The 19577-nt window shown below is 33.4% G+C and overlaps 1 protein-coding gene across 1 annotated transcript in view; it reads left to right on the forward strand.

The window, feature by feature from the left end:
* COL5A2 (collagen type V alpha 2 chain) overlaps nucleotides 1-14998 on the forward strand; it is a 145277-nt gene extending 130279 nt beyond the window's left edge. Inside the window, exons 45-54 of the mRNA XM_012464104.2 lie at nucleotides 413-466; nucleotides 1940-2047; nucleotides 2597-2650; nucleotides 4695-4802; nucleotides 5179-5232; nucleotides 6259-6366; nucleotides 8301-8592; nucleotides 10739-10926; nucleotides 12370-12609; nucleotides 13303-14998. Coding sequence (XP_012319527.2) covers nucleotides 413-466; nucleotides 1940-2047; nucleotides 2597-2650; nucleotides 4695-4802; nucleotides 5179-5232; nucleotides 6259-6366; nucleotides 8301-8592; nucleotides 10739-10926; nucleotides 12370-12609; nucleotides 13303-13449 — 1353 coding nt within the window. The 3' untranslated portion in view covers nucleotides 13450-14998. The remainder of the gene's footprint in view (nucleotides 1-412; nucleotides 467-1939; nucleotides 2048-2596; nucleotides 2651-4694; nucleotides 4803-5178; nucleotides 5233-6258; nucleotides 6367-8300; nucleotides 8593-10738; nucleotides 10927-12369; nucleotides 12610-13302) is intronic.
* The last annotated feature ends 4579 nt before the right edge of the window (nucleotides 14999-19577 follow it).

Below are 19577 nucleotides of genomic sequence, written 5' to 3' on the forward strand. Positions count from 1 at the left end.
TATATTTCTTAAAGTAATTTAATATCATTGAAACACAGTTATTTTATTTCAAAACTTTAAGGATATTATTTGAATAATCTTAAGAAGTAAATGTAGGAAAAACCATTCATTGGTAATACAAGCAAAACAAAGTGGTAAGGATGTAATTGTTTATTTCAAAGTATTTCAGGATTTTAATTTTTTCAAAATAAGAAATATAAATGAAGAATATGGATAAAGTAAGAATGTGTTAATATACACTAATTCAAAATAATAAAAAAGAGGCAGAACCCTTTCTTCTGCTGACATTTCCATAAATGCTAATTTACAGTTTATAAAACAGGTGCAAAACATACTGTCATTTTTCTGGCAATTGGAATGAGGTTTTTTTATTACTCTGTTAAGTAGGTTTTCAAACTATTATTCTTTATAGGGTCCAGCTGGTAATGATGGTACCCCAGGACGGGATGGTGCTGTTGGAGAACGTGTAAGAGACATTTCGCTGATTAAAAAATCTAAAGTCAGGCAAATCTGAAATATTTTAAATTTATATTAAAAACTATCATTTTTCCTCATAGTTCCAATGCAGCTGTGATTTTTCTGAATAACAACCTTTTTTGTAAGGTCATAATTTTTAAATCTTGTAAATGAAATGAGATTTGAATATGTATATATAGAGTTGAAATAGTTGCAAAGGAGGTGAGTCCTGGTAAATTCTAGATATATAAGTGCTTTAAGTATTTTTTATTTTTGTTTTTTTTGAGACGGAGTCTCATTCTGTCTCCAGGCTGGAATGCAGTGGTGCAGTCTCGGTTCACTGCAACTTCCACCCCCGGGTTCAAGCAATTGTCCTGCCTCAGCCTCCTGAGGTAGCTGGGACTACAGGTGCTTGCCACTTCGCCCAGCTAGTTTTTGTATTTTTAGTAGATACAGAGTTTCACCATGTTGGCCAGGACAATCTTGATCTCTTGACCTCACGATCCGCCCACCTCGGCCTCCCAAAGTGCTGGGATTACAGGCGTGAGCCACCGCACCTGACCAAGTTTTTTTGTTTTTTCCAAATCCTTGAAATTGCTAATTTAGCTTATTCAATTTATTATGTGTCTGTTCAGTAACCTAATTGTCAAAGTTTATCTAGGTTGATAAATTAATCAGTCAAATAAGATGATTTTGTCAGAAAATATGTAAATATATAGTCCATTTTTCAAGTCAAATATTTATATTTAGACATGTTCATATAACACTTACCTCACCTCTGACTTCTTAAGGAGACAAGTAATATTTGGAGCCTTGTCATAATTGGGTCATCTGGATAAAATAAAAAGGAGTCTCTTTATTTTCCTCATCCTTCTTAGCTTTATACTCAAGAAAACTATGCATTCTGGAAATGTCCCTTAGTTCAGTGCCTAGAGGTATTTATTCCTTGAGACTTTGCATCATAATAAGATTGCAGATGCTATGATTTCTGCCTTTCTTTTGTAAAACAGAAGAAGGTGGACTATTGAAGGGAAAGTAAGGAAGGGTAATCACAATTTAGTTTTCTGAAAGATTGCATATGGAGAGGAAAATCTAGAAGGTGGTTTCCTTGAAAATTTCTTTGTTTTCACGATCTTTGGAAAGTCTTTGTGTATTCCAAGTATAATGATATGGCAGCTTAAAGACTGGTGGTCTAGAAAACATGTTAAATTCTGGAGGTGATCAATTCTATACTCCAATGATCTTGACTGTGAGAGCAATAGGGAGTAGGTGAGGGGAATGATGAGACCTGAAATTAGGGTGAATAACTTTACTCTTTTTCATTCAATTTATTAGTTAGTAAATATAAGTAAAATAATAAGTTAAAATAAGTTTTAAAGGGTATATTTTTCCATCATTAATACTATATGAATAACATGAACATATGGAATATTGCGGTTTTAGAATAAATGTTAAAAAATAATATCATGGTTATTCTTGTCAGGGTGATCGTGGAGACCCTGGGCCCGCAGGTCTGCCAGGCTCTCAGGGTGCCCCTGGAACTCCTGGCCCTGTGGGTGCTCCAGGAGATGCAGGACAAAGAGGAGATCCGGTAAGGAGGGAGTCATTTTCACACTGACAGTTTTACACACCCATATGCTATGTTATAAGCTACATATATGCACATACACAATCATACAAGTGCACTGCGTTAAACACTGTAAATAATGAATGGCAAACAGTTAATTATGAATTAGTATATGTTTCTTAGTATGAAAAGCAAAATTTCATTTATAAGAAGGAATACAAGAGACTGATTCGTTGACCTCCATCATCTGAAAATGCTGTCATTTGAGAATGTAATAAGTATGTGTTATGTTAAATGTGAGTAATGTCTTACTGTATTCAACTAAGGTGGTACTTATTCAATGAAGTCAATGAATAAAATGGACTAAAAAAGTGTCATTGAAGTTATAGTGACCACAGTCTTACCTACATACTGTCATTTGCCTGATTTCAATTAATTAATCATAAGAATATGCATACACACACAGACATATATATAAGCATCCTACTATACACACATAGTTTTGATATCCTATACCTATTAATAGGTGAATATCTTTTCTTACGCCAATTTTGTTTTGAAAATTTCTTTTAGGGATCTCGGGGTCCTATAGGACCACCTGGTCGAGCTGGGAAACGTGGATTACCTGTAAGTTCTCTGTTTTTTTTTTTTTTTTTTAATGTTTTCTTATATGAAATATACTCCAAAAGGGGAGGGATAGCATGGGGAGAAATGCCAGATATAGGTGAAGGGGAGGAAGGCAGCAAACCACACTGCCACGTATGCACCTATGCAACAACTTTGCATGTTTTTCACATGTACCCCAAAACCTAAAATGCAATAAAAATAAAGAAAGAAAGAAAGAAAGAAAGAAGTATGATTTAAGATTCATAACTGAAAAATATGAAATTCCTTAAACTTGAACAAAAATATTAATTTAAAATTATTTGAGTTTACTTTTTAAAAAAATACAAGTTTATTTTTAAAAATTTTAACACAATTCTTCTGAATTTAACCATGAATTCTATCAATAATCATGGAGACTTTTAAAGTCACAGATTTCTCCTAAAATATAGGGATTATTCCGCTTCCCTCTGAGCTATTCTAAAAATCACATAGGAAAATGGATTTGAAAGCTCTTTGTAAACTTGAAAAGCACTATTCAAATATTGTTTCATTTTCAACTAGATTTTTCTATGTTCTGATCTTTGTGCTATTTGCAATGAATCACTTTCAGGTTAACTTTATTATATAGATGTCTTATCATGAATGAATCATCTCATGTGCAGTCTAACAGGTCATATTCTTTTCATGCCCATCAGGTAAATTAATGTCTGTTCTCAAAAAGAACAATTATATTTTTAAAATCATGGCCATATTATTAAATAATTCTCAGCTTTAATTTGAGCTTGACTGGTGAATATTTTACAGTTGCAAAGCATGTCAAGTAAATAGTTTTCTGAAAAGTTATAGAAACATTGTAATTTTGTTTTCTTGAATAAATACATTGTAGTTAGTAATTCAAATATGTACCTTCTGATTTAATTTATTTTAAATTATGAAACGTTGGGTCATCCCCCAAATAAAAGAAGCTTTCTAACATTATGAAAAACTTCAGGCTGATTTTGATAGTATTTAAATTTACATTGTTATATAAAATATGTAAAAGCTACTGATATCTTATTTTTATTAAAAGTGGGTTCCTAGACTGTATGATAATTAGGAAATATGAACTCAAAATCAAAACAATAAGGGAAATATTAACCTGAGAGCCAGCTGATTTGATGATTGCAGTAATCTTCCAAAATCAGATAAATAGGGATCCAATTCTCTTTTGGGAAAACACTAAAAGCAATAGAAGCCAGCTCTATAGTAGATGACTCTATGTCACGTGTCAGTTTACAGTAAATCATTGGAACCACAATTTGCTGTGAACCCTGGAGCTGTTTTTAATTTCCCAGGACTTAAATCAAAAAACCAAAAGCAACAACAATAACAAAACATCTGAAATTGATTAGATAATTTTTACCTCTTCTCTGGGTATACCTTCTATCCCCAAATAAGATCCTTAATTATGGCTTTCTTTGTAGTTTCTCAGCATCAAGATCACTGCATTTGGTTACAGATATTGCAGATATGGGATAACATAGAGTTGCTTTGTCCTTTAGAGGAGAGTGGCTTAATGATGACATTTCTGTTTAATTTGTTCAAGCGAGTTTTTGCCATTTCCTAATATAGTCCCAGCTGTTTATTTACATATCCAAATTTAAAATCATTTCATTGTTAAAAATTGTATGAAATGTTTTAATTTAAAAAAACCTTCATATGGTGGCAATATTTTTGTATAATAATAACTAAATATGTAAAACATAATCTTTGGAAAACATTTCAGATAGGCTAGCTCAAACCTAAAAATATCTAATTTTAGTATGAATATAAGATAAGCATGTAAAAAAAGGAACATTTAGAAAAGTATTGTTATATCTTTTTTCAGTAATCACCTATGATTCTTTGGGAAAAGTATACAGAAATTTCTAGGTCTAATACTATTTAAATAAGCAAGTATATTAATCCATATAAAATACCATATACAAAATTATAGTAAATACAATTATAAACAGTAAAATTACAGTAAATTGTAGTTTCAACAATAATATGTGGCAACTAATTTTCATGTCATGACTATTTCTAGGGACCCCAAGGACCTCGTGGTGACAAAGGTGATCATGGAGATCGAGGCGACAGAGGTCAGAAGGGCCACAGAGGCTTTACAGGTCTTCAGGGTCTTCCTGGCCCTCCTGTAAGTTATTTCTTTAAGTATTATTTGCCCACCAGTTGAAACTACATAGGTATCTTGACATGAACATTTATCTGTCTATAAAATAGGTGGATATGTTTTTATCTTATTTTCAGTTCAACGAATATCTTGATGAATAACAAATGATAATTGCCAATAATAAGCTATAATTTGTAGGGAAGAAATAAAGCAAAGGTTATATGCACTTTTACTCCTACCCGTGTCTTTAACATTGATCAACTCATGTAGACATTGCAGAGATTGATGACTTTATCAAAGTAGTTTATGCCACTAAAGTCAATGACAGCACATTTTTGAGAACAGTACAAAGCAGAATCCAAAGATTTTGCAACATTTTTTAAATTGTATTCCTTCTTAGGGTCCAAATGGTGAACAAGGAAGTGCTGGAATCCCTGGACCATTTGGCCCAAGAGTAAGTAACAAAAATGAATAAGTTGCAGGTGTAAATAATAATGCCTTTGGTGATGTACTGCTAATGCTTGAGTATCATTTTCATGGTATTGAAGCTGAAGTTGGCTCGTCTCCTCAGGTTGGCAACACATGTATGAGACAAGGTATTTAGCAATTAATTTTAAGTAGAAATGCCATGAAATATGACATATTACCTCATGGGGCCACATTAAACTTCCTTACCTAGGGTTTGGATATATTCCTCTGTTAGTTCATTTGGTTACATTGTGTTAATTATAATTTCTATTAAACTTTCACTTTTTGAGATGATAAAATAGGATTTACCATGAAGTGGAGACAGATTTTAAAACTGAATATATTTTGTCTTAAAAGACAAAGTAAGTAATTGTGATTATTCCACAGAAGTAGTTTGCATAAGGCTAATTTGGAAGTAAATAATAAAATGAAACCAATATTTGAAGCTTTTAGAAATTCTCCATTTGTATTAATGCTGCTTGTAAAAGTCATTGATGGCATAAGACAATTGATGTATATAATTACTTAGGAAAATAGAAAACATTTTGTAGAAAAAAATAGAAAAAATAATTTTAAAAAATCTGCTATATCTAAATGCAGTATAAACAAATCATACACAAAATTGAGAATAATAGGACATCATGAAATTCTAAGCCATAAGCACAGAAATTTCACTTAAACACTCCAACTTTTGTCATTTTCTTATTTCAAGTTAATTGAATTTACAATATTTAAGGTTTAATGAAAGTTATTACCAGTAAAAGTAGGTGACTAGTCCATTAAATATGTAAACTCATATTCATCTTTTACCATGCATGGATGATGGAAAATTCTTGTGTGATGAAATCATAAATGTTACAAAGTACCAGAAGTTCATTTATTAATCAGTAAGAAAATGAATCTTAGAAATCATTGTTAATAGCTCAATACATAAAATAGTTCTTTGATTAGAGAAAAGCATTGCAAAAGTTCTTCTTCATAGAATCTTAACTACAGTCTTTGTTTCTTGCAGGGTCCTCCAGGCCCAGTTGGTCCTTCAGGTAAAGAAGGAAACCCTGGGCCACTTGGGCCAATTGGACCTCCAGGTGTACGAGGCAGTGTAGGAGAAGCAGGACCTGAGGTAAAGTCACAAGGGTTTGCATGCAAGAAATGCTATTCATTTCAATTGCTCCGATTCTATCCAAGAAATATCTGTGCAGCCTGATGGACAAGAGACTTAAGGGACTCTGAAAGCAAACCTAAAAGTCACACAAGAGTTTGTATAAGTAACTATTTCAAAGATTTTAATATGGATAAGTTAGATCACATAAAATCAGAGTCCAGCCTACCCAGACATTAACATAATGTGATACCAATAAGAGCAAAGAACATGTTATGATTGTTTTTATAATTAAAGTTATGAAAATGTTGATTTGCTCTCAAGGGCAATATTTTAAATGTCTGTGAGGTATAGTTACTACTTCATGAAAACGCATAAAAATGCTGGAAAATGGAGAGTATGAAATTGAAGTTTTTCTACATTGAAAACAACATTCAGGGAGGATTTCAATTAAAACTTTTTGTAAAAAGTTTCAATAGTCTTGAGGATGATACAAAGTTATATACTACGTTAGTTAGATCCCTGCTTCTTTCATGTCTGGAAAACATCTTCATACGTCTTCCATGCACAAGTGTACTCATGTGCCTGTTTGTATATGAGCTTATGTGTCCCTCGCTGGTATTTCTTCCTCGTTGGTCTTCTTTGCCTTCTCTTCCTTCCCTTTTCTTTGCCTTTCATAGCAGTACTGTTATGCCAGATATTTATTTCTTATGTGGATCAAATAGTCTTATATTTCCTGTGGGCAAGAAAAATAGTTTCTACTCATTTATTTCTCTAACTGTGAATAGGAAACAGCTAGAGAATTGGAATACCTTTGGCTTATGTGGCTGTTGATTGATTTTATTTTGTGGTTCAGTGGTCCTTGATATTAAAAAAAAATAATAAAAAATAAAAACCTTTTCCTTTCTCCTGAAATTAGTGTAAGGGAATGCATGGACTCAATATATGACCTTAGAGATAGAAAGAAAAAAAAAACTATGTAACTGCTCTTTGAGAGCGAGGAAGCATTGGCATTGAAGGTGAAAGCAACTTGTCTGGAGCCATATAACAAGTGGCAGAGCCAATAGTAGAACTCCAGCTTTCTGGAGAGTCCTTGCTCCCAAATCTTGCTCTCTACTTGAGATGTGAACTATGTGTCTCTTCATATTGTCACCTGGTTCTTTCAAGTTGCTGAGTTCTTCCTTGGGGAAGTGCAGAAGGGAATTAATAGAGAGGATCCATTTCGTTGTCTCTGCCACTTTTTGTGTTTATCTCCCTCTTACTTCAATGTGTCTTATTTTCAATCGGGAGTGTTGCTTGAGCCTGCAGTTTGAATCCAGCCCGGGCAACATAGCAGCAAGACCCTATCTCTAAAAGCTAAGACTATTTCTTCGATTTTGCTTAGGACAGATAATTTTTATCTGGACAGTAATTAATGCACATAAAAAGACTTCCTAAGTTTCTCTCCCTCTCATTTGGAAGTAGTAGTATAATTCTCTTATGGGTGTTTCTTGTGGGTATTTTCTTGTTATTGACATATAATCTTATAGAACGGGCACCCACTATTCCCCAGCATCCTTTGTTCAGCTTCTGTCCAAAAGTACTTTTAAAACATTTTGGTTGTACCTTGACCAAAATAGTTTGCAAATGAACACACATATTTGCATACTGTTTGCATAAAATATATTGTATCTTCAAGGTAAAAACCTGAGCAAATATTTTGTGCTTTGATCTTTCTTTATCTTGGATAATGACTTGAAGATCTGTTGCCTGAAAATGGTTAGGCATCATTTCTCATCCTTGAATGTTACAGCCTGTTAGATCACCCCCATCTAGTTACAAAAGAGCAGGAGTCATAGATCTCCCTTTGCTGTCAGATTGGACTGTCTTATTGGAAGTTCCTATGCACCAAGTTCTACCAGTTAAGTAAAACAAAAACAATGTGTTAAATGTCCATCCAATTTATTTTTAATTAGGGCCCTCCTGGTGAACCTGGTCCACCTGGCCCTCCAGGTCCCCCTGGCCACCTTACAGCTGCTCTTGGGGATATCATGGGGCACTATGATGACAGCATGCCAGATCCACTTCCAGAGTTTACTGAAGATCAGGCGGCTCCTGATGACAAAAACAAAACAGACCCAGGGGTTCATGCTACCTTGAAGTCACTCAGTAGTCAGATTGAAACCATGCGCAGCCCCGATGGCTCGAAAAAGCACCCAGCCCGCACATGTGATGACTTAAAGCTTTGCCATTCCACAAAGCAGAGTGGTGAGTAGACCACGGGCCATTTGAACAAAACCCATTGTTTCTGATTGTTTTATTCTCAACTGCATTCCAAAATATGTTACTGACTTTCTACTTAGTGATAGATATGAGATAAAAATAGTAAACATAGAGCTTATAATTGAATGGTAAAAACAGTCAATTTTGTGAAAACATGAAAAAATGCTCAGCATCGCTAATTATCAGAGAAATAAAAATCAAAGTCACTATGAGATACCATCTCACACAAGTCAGAATGGCTGTCATTAAAATGTCACAAAATAACAGATACTGACAAGGCTGTGGAGAAAAGGGAACACTTATACACTTACTGGTGGGAATGTAAATTAATTCAGCCATTATGGAAAGCAGTCTGGAGATTTCTCAAAGAACTTAAAGCATAGCTACCATTTGACCTAGCAATCTCATTACTGGGTATATGCCAAAGGAAAATAAATCATTCTACCAAAAAGACCCATGCATTCGTATATTCATCACTGTGCTGCTCACAGTAGCAAAGACATGAAATCAACCCAGGTGCCCATCATGGTAGATTGGATAAAGAAAATGTGATATATACACATGATGAAACACTATGTAGCCATAAAAAAGAATGAAATCATGTCCTTTGCAGAAACATAGATGTAACTGGAAACCATAATCCTAAACAAATTAATGCAGGAACAGAAAACCAAATATCATATGTTCTCACCTATAAGTAAGAGCTAATGAGCACACATGGACATAAATATGAAACCATAAACGCTGCAGGCTGCTATTGGGGGAGGGTGTGGATGGGAGTGAGGGTTGAGAAATTACCTATTGGGTACTATGCTCACTACCTGAGTGACATGATCTGTACACCAAACCTCAGCATTGTACAATATTCCCATGTAACAAACCTGCAGAGGACCCTATCTAAAATAAAAGTTAACTTTAAAAAATGTACTATAATAGATGATATATCCTATCAATAATCCAGTTTCATGATGGCACTTCCATTTCCATCCAGAAATCTTAAAATACTGATTTTTTTGGAGTAAAAGCATTTCGTGGAAATGTGGAAAATACTTGCTTTAGTATTGTTAAAAATATTTATTTACTTGCATAACCTGTCAGTGTCTTAATGTTAAAATATTGTTGGATCATCAATCATATATTTCCCAAATTTATTTAAATATGTAATTCCTTTCATGTAGTTTAATGTTCTGTAAATCATACTTTTGGAATCTCTGCTGGTAGGATTATATTATTATGAGGTTCCAAGGCATTTTGGAATAAAATAGTTTTTCTGCCCTAGTTGCATGTACCAGGCTTAGAGTTTACCTTATTCTGTCATTTTAATTAATCTAATAAGATCTAGAGAAGAGGGATCCTAAGTCATAGGAGACAAATGATCTACAAAGTGCTTAAAAGTTTCTGTTAACTTTGAAATGACATTGACAAAAATAGCTAAAATTATTATCTTTGAAGAAAGGACAATTTTATTAACTCTATATACATTCCACCACTTTAATTTCATTTAAAATGCAATTATCACATATTATGTATATAATATACACACTATATATATATAAAATATATACACCCATATATGCAAATAAAATTGTGTATTTGACTGTATGCCTACCACCAAGCACTGCCTTGGTATTTCCTGTTTTAAGAATCTCCCAGATATGAGATTAATTTTAAAAAGAGCCAATGAAATGATTCATAGCATTCTAATTGTAATTCAACTCATTTGTTCACTCATCATTTTGATGTTACATTATTATATTCTAATTTTAATTTACTTTAAAAGATTGGCTTTATAAATTTAAGGGGAACACATCTATTTTGGCAAAGCCACTTACTGTAGTTGTCTCTTTTCAGTATTGTTTTCTCATCTATAAAATGGGGGTAATGATATTTCCTTTACATGGAAGTTTTGGGCCTTAAGTACATGGTTTGGCAAATTGCCTTACAATGGCAACTAACATGTAGAAAGGTCCCTCGATGCATAATGGTTACTTTTTTCTTAAGGGGTACTCTCTCTTAAAATAATTATTAATCAGGGAATATATATTTTCAAACTCTCTGCTAATTCTTTTGGATACTCATAATCATGATTGAGATTGACTTTATTTAGTAAAATTCCTATTTTGAAAAATAGGTGAATACTGGATTGATCCTAACCAAGGATCTGTTGAGGATGCAATCAAAGTTTACTGCAACATGGAAACAGGGGAAACATGTATTTCAGCAAACCCATCCAGTGTACCACGTAAAACCTGGTGGGCCAGTAAATCTCCTGACCATAAACCTGTGTGGTATGGTCTTGATATGAATAGAGGATCTCAGGTAATTTAATATGCTTACTTAAAACTGTATTCTTTACTTTTAATTACTTATTACATTTCTTTAGTTATTTAGGACTTTGCTATTTTTTTTTAACCAGGATTATTTTACTATGTTTATTTTGAAATGATATATTCTCATTAGTTACAATTGTAATACCATTGCATAAACAAGGTTTCGCTGTAAGTCAACATAAATTTTTAATTAAAATTTTCTCATTGATAAAATATAGAAAAATAATTATTTTTACTGTAAGTTTCTCTAATATATATGACATGGACTGTGGAGTGTCCCGGAAGGGATCTTACCACAGTTGACAAACAGTTATTTCTGTATATTCAGCTTCAGGAGACCTGGGTACCTCACCAGGATCTCTTACTGACTTTGGGGCCTCATAAAGTCACTGAACATTTTGGAGACTCAGTTTTGCTAGTTTAAAGTAATGGTGATAATATTTATTGCATAGTTTCCATGTGGATATAAAATACTTAGTTTAGGGTCTTGTATTTTGGGATAAATGGTAAATTAATATTAGATAATGGCTATAACAATGTTTTAAATAATTGAATCATTCTGTCAAATTTTTAATATTATTTAAACTTAAGTCATTTTTGTAATGTTATGAAGTCGATTGATATTTTCCTGAGTCCCAGTCTACCCTGTTTCTATCACAGTCCAGTGTTCAGACAACCATCTGGCCATGCCACTGCCTCTTGCAATGTGAATATTTCATTTTGCATCTCTTGATGGCAGCCTAACAGAAAGATTCTTCTCACTTCTGCTTCTGACCTTTTCCTAGAACTCACGTTCGGAATAAACATTATATAAGAACATTAAGGGTGCATATACAAGATAAACTAGAATCTATCATTTAATTAGCATGAAAATTTAAATTTTAAATATAAATAGTTGAAATATAGCTAATATAAAACGTAAAAAAAGCTCAGATGGGAGTGCTCAGAGGTGAAGGTGAGTAGGAAAGTGTATACAAATTTTTTTTTCATTATTTATTTTTGTTAGCTAATGGAAGACTTTTAATTCTTATTTCTTACAATTATGTAATAGTTGGGGTAAAAAGATTTTGTACTACTAGTTAATTCCTAATTTTTATTTAAATTAGCAATAAAAATAATGACTTATTTTTGATATGTGATTGAAGCAGATTTAAAAATATTTATGCTTGTTCTGGTGAAGTATAGTTATATTTGGTTTCATTACCCTTTGTCTAGGTTAGTTCTCACATCATACTCACAGAGGTTCTTGTGAGTATTCATAGATATTTTAGATACCTATGTTTAGATGTATAGGTAGAATAGCTTGCTTTATGACAAGAATTAAAGTAATACTCTTCAAAATTAATTTATCTGAAATCAATTTATCTATACATGTATAAGCCATTATGAAACCTTCAGTCTTGTGTGTGACAAAGGCTCTTTGTTTTTCTAGTTTGTTTATGGAGACCACCAATCACCTAACACAGCCATTACTCAGATGACCTTCTTGCGCCTTTTATCAAAAGAAGCCTCCCAGAACATTACTTACGTCTGTAAAAACAGTGTAGGATACATGGATGATCAAGCTAAGAACCTCAAAAAAGCTGTGGTTCTCAAAGGGGCAAATGACTTAGATATCAAAGCAGAGGGAAATATTAGATTCAGATATATAGTTCTTCAAGACACTTGCTCTGTAAGTACTTTTTTATTGACATTGATCTGGTTGAGGAAAGAAATTAATTTTGTTAAAAATACTATTATGGCACTAGAACTGGGGGCAGTTTTACTTTGTGTATGAGCATACTAGCAGTTTGTTTATAGTCATTCTTTAGGGTAAACTCGAGTGTGTGTTAGGACATGAAGCATGACAGGGGTTTGAATACATATAGTAAAGAAAGAACTGGATGCCTAAGATCTGATCAGTTCTTCTGCAGACTGTCTTTGGTTCTTTTCCAAGTTGTTTAACTTACTGAATCTCAGTCCCATGCTTAAAATTTCTTATTTCTAAAATGTGTAATCAATCCAAGATTCTTTATTTTTTTTCACCAAATTGTAAGTCTCCCCACTTGCATATTGAGATATAAAACAAAAATAATACTGAATGGTAAATTATAGTTTCATTTGTGGAAAACAAAAAAGCTGTCATAATTTATATTGGTAGTGATCATTTGGAAAGCTGCAGAAGAACCATGGGAATTTACTTAAAGGATGAAAGAAATTCTGTCACATAAGTACACTAATAACTCACTTTATGTTTTCATTTTTTTTAAGTAGTACTCTAAAAATCATTGCCTTTACATTATAAAAGTTGTCTGGGAATGTTGCTGTCTAAAATACTTGGAAAAACTTGTATGTGCTTTTAACCCATTGTACCATTTAATTTCAGAAGCGAAATGGAAATGTGGGCAAGACTGTCTTTGAATATAGAACACAGAATGTGGCACGCTTGCCCATCATAGATCTTGCCCCTGTGGATGTTGGCGGCACAGACCAGGAATTCGGCGTTGAAATTGGGCCAGTTTGTTTTGTGTAAAGTAAGCCAAGATGCATTGACAATGAGCACCACCATCAATGACCACCGCCATTCACAAGAACTTTGACTGTTTGAAGTTGATCCTGAGACTCTTGAAGTAATGGCTGATCCTGCATCAGCATTGTATATATGGTCTTAAGTGCCTGGCCTCCTTATCCTTCAGAATATTTATTTTACTTACAATCCTCAAGTTTTAATTGATTTTAAATATTTTTCAATACAACAGTTTAGGTTTAAGATGACCAATGACAATGACCACCTTTACAGAAAGTAAACTGATTGAATAAATAAATCTCCGTTTTCTTCAATTTATTTCAGTGTAATGGAAAAGTTGCTTAGTATTTATGAGGAAATTATTCTTCCTGGCAGGTAGCTTAAAGAGTGGGGTATATAGAGCCACAACACCTGTTTATTTTGCTTGGCTGTAGTTGAAAAATAGAAATTAGTGCCCTTTTGTGGCCTCTCATTCCAAGATTGTCAATTAAAAGTGACATCAAAATGTTTAACTTGTGATTGAGACCTACATGCATGTCTTGATACTGTGTAACTATAATAGAGACTCTTTAAGGAGAATCTTAAAAATACACCAGTTTTTCACTGTCTCAAATAGAATTTTTAAATAGTATATATACAGTGGCATTTTGAAGAACAAAGTGAATTTACTTCTACTTCTTAAATTTTTGTCAAATATGCTAAGTTTAGACATCTTTCTCATTCAAATTTAAAGATATCTTTCTCCTCTTGACTCAATCTATCAATATTGATAGAAGTTACACTAGTATATACCATTTAATACATTTGCACTTTCTTATTTAAGAAGATATTGAATGCAAAATAATTGACATATAGAACTTTACAGACATGTCCAAGGACCCCAAGTTGAGACTCTTCCACATGTACAATCTCATCATCCTGAAGCCTATAATGAAGAAAAAGATCTAGAAACTTGAGTTGTGGAGCTGACTCTAATCAAATGTGATGATCGGAATTAGACCATTTGGCCTTTGAACTTTCATAGGAAAAATGACCCAACATTTCTTAGCATGAGCTACCTCATCTCTAGAAGCTGGGATGGACTTACTATTCTTGTTTATATTTTAGATACTGAAAGGTGCTATGCTTCTGTTATTATTCCAAGACTGGAGATAGGCAGGGCTAAAAAATTATTATTTTTCCTTTAATGATGGTGCTAAAATTCTTCCTATAAATTTCTTTAAAAATAAAGATGGTTTAGTCACTACCATTGTGAAAACATAACTGTTAGACTTCCCGTTTCTGAGAGAAAGAGCATCGTTCCAATGCTTGTTCACCGTTCCTCTGTCATACTGTATCTGGAATGCTTTGTAATACTTGCATGCTCAAGACCAGAACATGTAGGTCCCCTTGTGTCTCAAGACTCTTTTTTTCTTAATTGCATTTGTTGCCTCTATTTTAATTATTTTCTTTAAAAATAAACAGCTGGGACCATCCCGAAAGACAAGCCATGCACCCAACTTTGGTCATGTATCTCTGCAAAGCATCAAATTAAATGCACGCTTTTGTCATGTCAGTGGTTTTTGTTTTGTGGAATTCCTTTGACCATATTAGATCTACTTCATTTCCAATAGTGAAAAGGAGATGTGGTGGTATACTTTGTTTGCCATTTGTTTAAAAGATACAACAAATACCTTCCATCATGTATGTACTGGTTTATAAATGAAAATCTATCTACAACATTACCCACAAAAGCAACATAATACCAATTATCTGATAATTGGTATTTTAAGGGCAGAGACAATACTGTCTCTGCCCTTAAAAATGTCAGGGTAGTATTATTGATAAAAAGGGAAAGCCATAGATTTTTCATGACTGAATAAACTGTGATGATAAAACATAAGTCTCAAAGTGTATCACATATGAATTTAGCCTAAATGTTTTCAGTTTTATTTTCAGTATTTAGTTTACAACATCATTTTCCCCCAAACTGGTTATATTTTGAACTCTATATCTTAAATTTGAGTATTTATATGCCTAAAAAAATGTGTGAGGTTTGTTTGACTTCCTTCAAGTATAAACCATACAGATTATATAAGTTTATGTAGATGAACCAGAAATATGTGGCAATACTTTTAAGTCACAAACACTAACAATTTTTGGCTACAGAAATGACAGTTCTTATTTGGATTTTGGGAATGCTACAAATAAAAGCCTGCCCAGACTGTGCCAAAGCTCTCAAATTTCTTGCCTATGTTTTAGATCTGTTGGTCCTATTATACTAGTGGATTTCTTTACTTTCCTGTCCCATAGACACTTCAAATTCTATACTACAAAAAGTGAAATAATCTACATTTGAAGAGGATGGTGGCATACATTTATTGTTGATTAATTTAAAAAATAAAAATAAAAATTCTCAAAATTAACAGATAAAAAAGGCAATAGCCTCATTATCTATTCATGTAGGCAGGCCAGAAACATGGAAGTCATTTTTGTCACCTCTCTCTCTCTCAGACCATGCCAGAGTCCTGTCCTTGTTAAATATTTCCAATTCTGCACCCTAAACATTCCCTAAGGCCATATCCTTCTCTTTATCTCCACTGCCAGTATCCTTGTCCACATAATCATTATGTCTCACCTGAGCATTTTCAATAGCCTCTGACAGGTTCTGAGGCATCTACTCTTGCCCTCTTCTGATCCAGTCTTCTCACTACAGCCAGATAAATCAATTTGTAGTAAAAATCCGAATATGTCACCTCTCACTCTCTCCCACCACCCTGGCTAACATAACACACATGCACTCATCTTATTGAGCTTCAGTGGTAGCTTCTAGGATAAAGACAAAAATCTTCAAACTATGAGGTACTGGTATGACCTGACTCCTGCCTTCTTCCCAGGCTTCCTTACACCACTATCTGCCTTACTCTGTGCTCCACTCACATGGGATTTTGTCAATTTTCTAAAAACTTCTAGATTCCCTGTCCTGCTGAAAACCATTTGAATGTGCATTCTTTTGCCCAGTTTACTTGTACTTATCTTTCAGAACTCTTCTCAATGCCTCATAGACTCCTCACTCCTCATCACAACGCAGGTAAGTTTTCTTGGCACACTGTATTTCTTCTTTATAGCACAAATTACAAAGTTTTGTATAGGGTGTGATTATTTGGATAGTGTCAGTCTTTTGTATTAATTGTATTTGTTACAAAGGCAGAGACTGTTTACACTGGTTCTAAAAATTTTCTTAGTATTTGTGCATGCTCAACATACATTCATTGAGTGAATGATGAAAAATTGTATACTATGTGTAATTGGAAAATTACATTTCAAGAGTAATCATACTTGATTTATGTACTAGTGTGAAGCATACATTGTTATTACCATAATATGTTACTGTTGCTATTAGTACTACTGCACAGAAACACAATTGAAGAAGGGATTATTATCCAACGACAATAGCAACATACAACATATTCCTAAACATGACAAGAAATTTGCATAACCTGATTGAAAAAATCCATAACACTTGACTGAGACATGTAAAATAAAATTAGGGCTAAACCTCACTTAACATAGGGAAGCTCAATATTTGAAAAATGTAATTTTTTTCCTAAATTAATAGATAAATACTTCTACTGAAAATCCCTATAAGATCTTAAAAACAGAAAACATGACAAAACTATTCTGAAGGTCATTAGAATGAAAAATATGCAAGAAAAATGATTAAAAAAAAATCTCCTCCAAAACAGAAATGGTGAATAAAAGTGGGCCCTGGCCCAAGTAAATATTTAAAAATAATAAAAAAGCTACTGGTCATAGGGAAAGAAAAATATTTAGAAATTAACCTATGTACCTATATTAGAATTAACATAGAAAAAAATTAATCCCCATTTATTCAGTAAATACTATTAAAGTGATAACTATGTATCATTTGAAAGCATGTTTCTTTCTTTAATTCTTATGCCAAAAAAGTTCCCAAATGAACTGATTCAATTTTTAAAACCTCTCAATATATTAGCATAAAAATTATTGCGTAGTTTAATAATCTTGGAATGGAAATGAAAACAAATACATAAGTAATAAAATGTTGAAAGATCAGATTCTAAAATATGTCTTAAATCTGTACTATAACCAGGCACAATGCTGCTCACTTGTAGTCCTAGCTATTCAGTAGTCTGAGGTGGGAGGATCACTTGAGTTCAGGAGTTCAAGGCCAGCCCTGGCAAGACAGTGAGATCCTACCTTAAAAAATATATATATATATATATATATAAAATGCTTCAAAGCATGTTCAAGTTGGGAAAATTTATGTAATATATATTACAGAAATGGTTTAATACAGTTTCTGTAAAAACCTCCAAAATATGCATAGTCCTACACATGTAATTTACAAAAGCCACAATATAAAAACTGATAAATGTGGAAGATATTTGATATCATTAGAAATGAAAATACAACAGATACAATAAGATATTAAATTCTATCAGAATTTGACAACATTAAATGCCTGATAGTATTAAGTGTCAGGGGAAAAACACATATGTCTTTTGTCTGTTTTTCCCTCTGGAATGTGGAAAGAATAAACTCATCTTCTCTAGTTGGTTTATTCATCGTTCCCATAAATGTGAGAAGGTAGTAGGCCCAAAAGTGAGTCAGAGGTTGAGGATAGAGTAGTACACACTAGGATGTCCTCTGGGGCTGTTGATTTTACCCAGTGACAAGTAACTTAAAACATTATTTGTAAAACAAAAAACAACAAAAGGCAAAATCCCCAACAAATTACATAAAATAAATATAGATATAAGATAGAATAGAACTTAACATGGCCAAACCAATTTCACAATGGTTTTGTACCACTAGGAATCTATTGTGGGTACATGCTTTTCATGTGGATTTCATGTCAGATACTGGTATTTTTGCCTTGGAATGTAAAATTATTACCCAGCACGTGGTGCAGGAGGTCACTCCTTGCTTTATATGCTGTTAATACTATTTAGTGGGAAAAACAGACCAACATACCAACTAAGCTGAATAAATACATGGTAATAAGTAATATTAATTAGATATGTACATGGGAAGCATGGGACCTAGCCATGTAAGCTAGGCTGGAATTTGGAGAGGAGAGGAAGCAAGGAAGAGTAGCTATAATACACTGTTTCTTAATGAGTTGTGAGGGTTAAAGACAGTGTCTTGAGCAATAAAAGAACGTAAGACATAGAGAATAACATACATCAAGGCATGAAGTTCTTAAAAGTCATGCCTTGCCTGGGGAGCCACTAGTGGGCAGTTTCTATGCTACACTGCATGCAAGGGGTTGGTAGGAGAAGTTAGAGAAGCAGGAAAAGATATCATAAAGGGACTTATATGTAGAAATAAAGAAATTAAAAATTATTTTGAGGGTGTTTTAAGGAAATTATCTGTGGTTCTTAGCTGGATGTGTAACCATACCCTCTAGAGGGACCCTTGGAAATGTGTGAGGAGGGTATTTGTGGTTGTAATAAAGATTGGGGAATATTTTAGGCATTTTGTAGATGAGCCAAAGATGTTGAAATTCTTGCATGTAGGCCAATCCCTTTAAAAAAATCTGAACCACCCAAAATACCAATAGAAGTTTCACTGAAAAATATCGAAGTGTTTTGGCAAGTAAAACACATTGTGATTTGCATGTTAGAAAGATCACCTTGGCAGCAATACTGAAGGAAGAATTTTTAACTTGAGTAAAACTGAAAAGAGAAAGATTGGTTAGAACAATATATAAGCTAAAGAAGCAAGAAGGAGCAGTTCATGTCACTGCAGCTGGAGAGAGATGGATTTGGGAGATATTTAAGAAAAAGCATCAACACAATCTGATGAAAGAGTGAAGGACCAAGGATTTTCAGATCATTTGCAAGTTTCTGGCTCACGTATCTGGAAGAAAGGTGCTGGCATATGCTGAGATGGGGACTAACAAAGGGGGCTGGCTGAGGACATGTGTTCTATGTCCATGGAGCATCTAGCTGGAGATAGTCAGGATTATATATAAAGACATGTGAGCCATCTCATCCAGTAGTTGTTGGAGATTGCAATGTAGTGCAGTCATTCACAGCAGAGGAGAATAGTGGGCCCAGAAGAGACCACTGGAGAATGCTGAAGTTTAAGGGGAAAGAGTAAAAGGAGAA

This window comes from Aotus nancymaae, unplaced genomic scaffold (genome assembly GCF_030222135.1).
Source record: "Aotus nancymaae isolate 86718 unplaced genomic scaffold, 86718_ANA_hifiasm-v0.15.2.pri h1tg000008l, whole genome shotgun sequence".
NCBI lineage: Eukaryota > Metazoa > Chordata > Mammalia > Primates > Aotidae > Aotus > Aotus nancymaae.